General features: G+C 48.5%; 1 protein-coding gene across 1 annotated transcript in view; it reads right to left on the bottom strand.

The window, feature by feature from the left end:
• Nucleotides 1-818: 818 nt before the first annotated feature.
• Nucleotides 819-8076, bottom strand: part of NOP2 (NOP2 nucleolar protein) — a 14266-nt gene continuing 7008 nt past the window's right edge. Inside the window, exons 6-17 of the mRNA XM_019548938.1 lie at nt 7572-7615; nt 7269-7408; nt 5886-6085; nt 5632-5721; nt 5462-5549; nt 5234-5374; nt 4857-4996; nt 4503-4592; nt 3765-3887; nt 3565-3662; nt 3328-3458; nt 819-1341 (exon numbers count right to left, since the gene is read on the bottom strand). Coding sequence (XP_019404483.1) covers nt 1091-1341; nt 3328-3458; nt 3565-3662; nt 3765-3887; nt 4503-4592; nt 4857-4996; nt 5234-5374; nt 5462-5549; nt 5632-5721; nt 5886-6085; nt 7269-7408; nt 7572-7615 — 1536 coding nt within the window. The 3' untranslated portion in view covers nt 819-1090. The remainder of the gene's footprint in view (nt 1342-3327; nt 3459-3564; nt 3663-3764; nt 3888-4502; nt 4593-4856; nt 4997-5233; nt 5375-5461; nt 5550-5631; nt 5722-5885; nt 6086-7268; nt 7409-7571; nt 7616-8076) is intronic.

Raw genomic sequence — 8076 nt, 5'->3', positions numbered from 1 at the left:
CTTGGCCAAAGTGACCACTTATCAATCCCAGAGGAAAGATTTTGCACAACCGTATATTGAAATTAGGGTGTATATTTCCACTCTGTCATTTGTTAATGGTTCTGGTCAGCCTTCCTCACAGCAGTGTTCACCAGCTGCATCAAGAAGCAGTGCCCAAGTTTCAGATGCAGAGAGGAGACCTTTATGTGACCCTGAAACCTCTCCAGGAATAAGGTGCTTTCCCCCAGCACATGAATGCCATGTGCCCCCAGAGGCTGGTGTGGCATGGCAAGCTCCTGCAGGCAGCAGCAGCAGCACTGTTGGTGGTGGGAGTATGGTGGCAGCAAGTGGGGAGCTCCCACAGGCAGCTGCAGCATGTCACCAATCAACAGTCCATTTGCCAGGAGTACCCCCACAACCATGTACGAGACCTGGATTTAAATACTTCCTCTGCCAGAAAACTAGAGTACACATCTCTCAGCACTGTCCTCACCAAGAACACCACCCTTTGTAACCAGGAGGTCATTTCTGTTTATATTGGTTCTAGTTTGCATCCATTAGTTCAGAAATATAAGTTACTTCAGCCTCAAGGCCCAGGCCAACCCAAAGAGGAACCTTAGATCCCAGATGCTGCTCTAACATCTACCTTCTATAATGTTTCTGAGCAGCCACTGGAGCAGGGCCTGGACCCAGAACTCCTGCTGCCCTGGCCCTCTCCTTTCCCTCCACAAAGAGCTTTTAACCACTAAGCAGAAGGTCACCTGCTCACTCCAAGTCTCTGATTCAAAGTGGAAATGGTTTCTCTTTGCATATGAAAGTGCACATACTTTGCTACTGTATACTTCCACAAGGCATAAAATCTTTAATGAGGCAGGAATGACCATTCCAGATGCCCAGAGAAGTGTAGGCTGAAGAGCAGATCACAACACCAGAGACAGGAGATTGCCCCAGCTCCTTAAACAGTGACAACAATTATTCCAGACCGGCACAACATGGGAAAAGCACCCAATGTGGGTAGAACCAGGGCAGTCCCTGACCTTTCCCCTCCAAGGTGAGCACTCCACCTAATAGTCTAAGCAAACCCAGTACTGATGTCCAGTAAGGCACCTTATCACTGTCCACTCTGATGCATTTTGTGCTTCTTCCTAGAATTTGGCCGAGTCCCCAGTGTCCGGGGGGAGGGCCGGGCAGACTTTGAGGCTCTGCCCAGCTTCTGTAAGGAGCTTCCCTTTGAGGCAGGCCGTTGCATCTTCTTTCCCTTAGCAACTTTTGATCTCTCAAGCTTTCTCCGTTTAGACTGCGGCTCTGAAGTTGGCTCAGGAGCAGGCTCCTGGCTTGCAGGTTCTATGGCAGGTTCCTCATCTACAAGCAGAAGAGAGTCAAAACACTTCATGAGACTTATCCAGGAGTATTCAAGCAACTGGCTGAGGTAATTGCGGAACTACGGGAAGTTGTGTGTGTAAAAATTCATAGATAACGGGGGGGGGGGGATGAAAGAAGACTTAAATTGGCTACTCCAATTCCCTAACTTTGATACCTAGAAAAACACTGAAGCCTGCCAGAGAACCTATTTCTAAGCACTTAAAGGATAACAAGATAACAAAGGAACAGCCAACCTGGCTGTCAAGAGAAACACATCCATTCAAGAGAAAGGTGTAGATACATCCTAATTATCTGGAAGAATTCTCCCAGGTTTGTTCTCCTAGTAGAGAAACTCCCCTTACCCAGATCCACTTGTACAGACATTTGAATGCTGAGGCCCTGAAGAGTGGAGAGCATGCAGTGCTGACACTATGCAGACATGGAAGGGGAGACCCTTCTCAATGTGCTCTGCAGACTTCCTTGGTCTGCATGGCAACAGATAGCAGCAGGGCATAGAGCAGCCCTGATTGGCTGACCAAGGCTGCCCCTGGTCAGCCTGTTTCCCTGCAATACAATGTGGGGTGCCCCTGCTGGAGCACCAGAGTCCAGGGAGCAACACACTGCCTCTCTGGGACTGGCTGGGAGTGGGTTTGCTAGAGCATGCCACAGCATGCACAGATTTTTGGTCTCTCAGGGGACTCTCCCCTGGGAGCGATTTAACTCTGGTTATTTCCAGGTTGTTTCCTCTGGAGCGGACATTTGTACTCTGGGAGAAAAAGCCCGAACATGGTATACCACTCATGGTTTCTCTTAGGAGACCAGCAACTCTCCCAAGAGAAAATGAATGTCTGTACAAGGTCCAAACCATGCTGAACTAACCAAATTCCACTATATGCTAAGGTGACAGACTTTGTATCATAACCACTGTTCAACCCCATCCAAAATTTCACTCAGGCAAGGCTTCCAACACTAAACTATGGTAAGATGAGCTCAAAACTGATTGGATGATTATGCTCCAAGACAAGTATGTCAATGTCTAACTGAGAGGAAGCATTGAGAAGTATCCACGTGGCTCTGCCCTGGGTCTGGTACTGCTCGTTTTCATTAAATGACTTGGAGAACGGAACTGAATGCACACTTGGTAGTAAATCTGTAGCTGAGACCAAGTAAAACAGGATTAGGATTCCAAAAAACTCTGATAAACTGGAAATAAGTCTGAACTAATAGGATAAAATTCTGCACTTAAAAATTGGTTTGTGGTGGACAAGCTGAATGTTACACTGTTAGATCAAAAAGTTAACACCATACTGGGATGCATCACTTCCATTACTTCCTTAGAACACTTCTGCTGATGCTTCCACTTACTAACATATGAGGCCTCACCTGCCAGTTCTGGGCACCACAGTTCAAGAAAGATTAAGACAAATTAGAAACAGTTCAGCAAGAAACCACCAAAGTGATGAGAGACCTGGGAACCATGATTTACAAGAAATGGTTGGAAGAACTAGAGTTATTTAAATCAGAAGAAGAGAAGACTGAGAAGCGATTTGATAGATCTTTGCATACAAAAAGGGTTATTACAGAAGAGGATAGTAAATGATTGTTTGCTATGTCCATCAGGGACCAGATCAAAAAGTAATGGGCTGAAACAACAAGCAGTTGAAAATTATGGATTCTCCAATTCAAAGTAGGAACACACTGGGAAAGACTGCCTGGAAGGGGAGTGGAATTTTTGTTATTGGAAGTGTAAGTGCAATTCAGATAGACAATTGGCTGGGATAATTTAGTGAGGGATGACCCTGCCTTAAACAGAGGCTGGACTAGATGGCTTCCTGATAGCTCTTTCAGCCCAATTTTTCCATGATTCCATTAAGACAGCAGGATATACTGCAGCTAGCATCAGCATTGTTTTGCTGGGATCTCTCTGCTACTCCCATCCCAGCCAGTTCTGTAAGTGAGCAGGGCAGAGCTCTGTAATTCAGTTACCTTTCTGCACTTTGGGAATGGCATTGGAGAACTTCTTGAGCTTGGCAATGAAGAACCCATCCATGTTGTGGGTGTGGGGGTAGAAACGCCGTGTAGATTTGAGGGATGGGTGGAAGCGACGGTCCTTGAATCTGGGGTAGAGAGGGGGAAGATAAAGAAGAAAATGTGAAAATTTCCTCCCTAGTGAGGAGAGTGAGAGTGCGAGCTGCCGTATCAGAGGCCTGACACGTCACACACCTGCTAAATCCTTCCTGGCCAAAGTCCAAGCCCGTGGGTACCAGACGAACATTGCGTTTCTTCAGGGCGTAATCCACTACCCACTCATTCTCTTCCACCTGCCAGAGACCGACATTGAAGTCTGAGACTGACTGACCAACCAATTCTTAAGTGCTCCCTTAGTGTTGGGGCCAGTCACCTGGAGCCCCAAGGGCACTTACCATGATGGAGCAGGTGCAGTACACAATGTAGCCCCCTGTCTCCGAGGCAGCATTGACCGAATCAATAGCACTGAGGATCAACTCTTTCTGCAGGTGAGCACAGCGCAAGACATCCTTCTCATCCTGAGGGAGACAAATGGGTTAGAATGTGAAAGATGCAGAGCTCACCCCACTCTCTGCTGCAAATAGACCCATGATAAAAGAGTGAGAAGCACAAAGGGAGGTGGGGGGGAAGTAATGGGACCTGGATTAGTTTCTCAGGCTCCATCCCCTCCCCTGATCCAACAAAGGGAGAGGAAGGAAAGGGACACACCCATGTACAGGGTGGGAAGGCAAAAGGAGGGACTCATTCCTCAGATTTATTTCTCTCTGTTCCAAGCATCTTGATGTAGGGGCAGAACAATCCAGAACCACCCCCTTCAGTGAACCAGTGGACAAAAGTCTCTCTCAAGATGTGGACAAACATGCACTTTAGTCTATGTAAGAAGGGGGGGGGGGCAGCTGCTGCTATGAGAGTGTACAGCAGGGCTTACAATCTAACCTACATCTGCCTGAGTCTGTAACCACATAAGTGAACTAAATCATCCCAGCCCTCCCCGCTCTGTGCCCCTTACCCTTGCCACCACCTGCTGCTGATTTTAGCTACTAGCAGCAATGGGAAGGCAGAAGTTTGCTGGCATGAGAGCAGTAGCACAGCTAAAGAGGACCCTTCAGCGAAGAGCAGGGAAGGTTACTCACCTTATTGGTTTTGACAGCAGGGTCCTTAGAGATCACACCTGTGCCACTGCAGGGAGCATCAAGCAAGACTCGATCAAACCCTCCCATCAACTAAGGGCAGAAAGAGACATTCTGAGAAGCCCCATCCATGTGAAGCTGAGCTAGAGCAATATGGTACCCAGACAAGACAGGCAGAGTCATTCCATGCTGCCTAGTCCCCCAGCCCATGTGTATGTTTTTCTTACAGCTTGGCTCCATACAGACTGTAGTGAACACGTGTGATAGGACATGACCCAGCCAAGGAGAGCAAAGCAGAATCCACAGAAGCCTTGAAACTGACAAGATGTGCAGGAGCTTGCTGTGCCATCATCCTACCTTGGGGAACTGGCGCCCGTCACAGTTGCTCACAACAGTGTTGGTGACGCCTAGGCGGTGCAGGTTCCCCACCACACTGCGCAGTCGCTCAGCACTGCTGTCATTGGCCAAGATCACACCTGTGTTCTTCATCAGCTGAGCTGCCAGAGGGCAGAGGTGTCACATCAGGACCCAGACCATCTGTAACACTCTCCATTGTCATGGACCAGAATTCCTTGCCCCCTTCCCCCCACAACGTTCCTGCCTGCCTCCCCAGTATCCTTCCCTGCAAGAAGTCCCAAAAGGGACCCCCCCACACACACACACACCTTCCTCCTGAGCTTCACCACCCTGATCCCCACGCCCATACCCAGCAACCCCTCTCTCCAATCTGGTACCTATGTAGCTGGTCTTGCCTCCAGGGGCGCAGCACATGTCCAGAATGCGCTCATTCTCTTGAGGAGCCAAAGCCATGATGGGGAGGAAGCTAGAAGCTCCCTGCAGCATATAGTGTCCAGCCAAGTACTCTGGGGTAGCACCTAGGGGGCACGATAATAGAGCCATGAGAAACTGAGGAGCTCCTAGTCCAGTGGCTCAGCCCTGGGACAGAAGGGAAAGTTTCTCACCAATGGGCACAGAGGAGTCATAGATAACAAGCCCAGTTTTCGACCACTTCCCCAGGGGGTCAAGATTCACTCCACGATTGATCAAAGCCTGACAGACAAGAACAACAGTGAGACCTCAGTTTCACAATGGGGAGAGGGCAGGGGATGAAGAGCCACAGAGCTTCACTTACCTGTGCCAGGTCCCGTCGCCGTGTCTTTAGGGTGTTGGTCCGAATGGTCATGGGGCGAGGAACCTCGTTGGCTTCCAAGAAGTTGACCAGCTGGACAAGAGAAGGAAGAGAACGACTGAGAAAGCAACAGGGCACCCCCATACCAACGAAGAGGGGAGGCAAATGGGTGAATACTGGTCAGTATGGAGGAAGGCTGGACAAATCCAGACCCATAACTAGGTCTAGCAAGGCAGGGCCAGGGAAAAGCACAATACCTCAGGGAGGGGGAAGATCTCCATTAACTTCTCAAGCAAAAAATCACTGTAGGAGTAGTAAGCAACAAGGTCCTGGTGAAGGAGCACAAGGTATTCTTGCCGTGCACGCCCCTCTTCCCGCTTGTTCCGGAAGTCCTTCAGCACTTCCATGTTGTCCTTGATGCGTTGATGAATGACATGCAGATCAGGTGGTTCAACAGGTGAGAAGAGTCAAGGAATAAGAGCAAAGGCCTGAGCGCCGATTGCAAATGAGCTTTACTGCTCAACTCCTGCCATGCACCAGAGCACCTGCACTGAGGAAGCCTCAGCTGGGGCATCTCCATCAAGCTTTGGGTCTCACACTTTCATGAAGATGCAGGCCAGCTGGAGAGAATCCCAATGAGAATAATGGGAATAGTAAGAGATTGAGAAACCATGACTTAGGAAAGGATTAAGAAGATGGGTTTATTTAGTCTAAAAGAAAAAAAAACTGATGGACAGACACACCCACCCACCCTCATGATGATAGTCATCCAATAGGTCAAAGATTAGGGAGGACGGCAATTCATTGTTCTCTATGTCTACTTGACAGTGGCCTAGGGGAGGGGGCAGCAAAATCAGCACGATTCAGTTAGATTACTAAAGTTTGGGAACTGCAAAGGTGACACCGCACTGGAACAAGCTGCCTGGGGATGCTGTAGACAAGTGATTCTCAACCATGGTGCCAGAGCACCCCAGGATGCCTTGAGATCCTTTTAAGGTTGCTGGAGTGCCATGCCATGTCCTCTCTGTTAGGTCTGCAAACTTGATTCATAAAATAAACGCAGAGATTTGAAATAGGATTTCATAAGTGTTAAAAACCTTCTGCCCTGGTTTTGATTTTTCTGAGTTCCTTACCACAGAAGAATTCCTCTATTACTGTTCTGTAGTCAAAACAGTGAAAACAAAGAGCTGGTATGTTTTGAGGGTTGCCTTGAGATTTAAAAAGTTTTTTGCTCTACTGCTGCAGAGTTACACAGTAGATTTTAAGGACAAGTAAGACAAACACCTGTCAAGGAAAAGCAAGATATACTGATCCCAAGCTAGTGCAGAGAGTTGGGGCTAAACTAATGACCACTTGAGGTCCCTGTCAACTCTACACTACTAGGATTCTGAGGGTTTCAGCTATCTAACACACAACTGCTTTAATATATGGTGCAACAAATGCTCCTGCTCCATTAAGCTGAAGCATGACCCAATCCAGGCAGAAGGGTTTTGGGTTTCTGTGGTACATTATTGTAGTTTCTCAGGAACACTAAACCAAGAGCATAACACCCATACTTCACAACATGCAGGTCTAAGAGTGTATGCTCTTGCTAGATGCAGGTGGCTCACAAGCCACAAACGTAGTAAAAGAAAGGATATTTTCTTTCTGAATCTCCTCACTGCTGGGCAACATGAACTGCTCATCTATATCCACATTGAGCTGCAGGTCCGTGTCCTCCTCTTCCTTCTGTCCCAAGCTTGGTCTGCTTCTCTGCTCTTCACCTTCACTATCATCCTCACTGAAAAAAAGAGAAAGTGTTCATGTGCAAAAGCAAGGCAAACTCAGGAAGCTCCACAACTCACAGCCCTAGTGAAGTAGTGTGAATAGATGGCCACCACCAACCCCCCTATTGCCACAATCCAGGAGACCCTCGACCGGCTTCCAGCAGCTTGAATCCTCACCTGTCAGACTTGTCCTTTCGGGCAGCTTGTTCAATGGGCAATAGCTGAACATGGAGAGAGAGGGGAGATTAATGAGAACCCATGGGCCTAGTCCCTGCCATTCCCATAACTCACTCCATTCAGGTGGGTACACAGATCAGCAGGTAAAGGCAGGAGAAAGTACTGTCAGGAACATTCTCTTCTCTTGAGGTTTCCCCCTCAAGGGGATGTCTCACCCTTTGTAAGCCCCACAACCACTTCCATCTCCACAGAAGCGCAATTGGGCACAAATCCCACACCACTCCCCACTGGGGAAGTCCATCTACTCATTGTACCGGAGGACTGGAAGAGGGCCAACGTGGTCCCCATCTTCAAAAAAGGCAGGAAGGAGGACCCGGGAAATGATAGGCCGGTTAGTCTTACCTCGATCCTAGGCAAGCTGTTTGAGAAAATTATGCTGGCACGCATCCAGGAGGGGCCAGCAGGGGACTACATGCTTAGGGGCAACCAACACGGGTTCATCAGT

Source organism: Crocodylus porosus, unplaced genomic scaffold (assembly GCF_001723895.1).
Source record: "Crocodylus porosus isolate Cpor-Errol unplaced genomic scaffold, CroPor_comp1, whole genome shotgun sequence".
Lineage (NCBI taxonomy): Eukaryota > Metazoa > Chordata > Crocodylia > Crocodylidae > Crocodylus > Crocodylus porosus.
The sequence above is the reverse complement of the archived record's forward strand: the minus strand, read 5'-3'. Positions and strand labels throughout refer to the sequence as shown.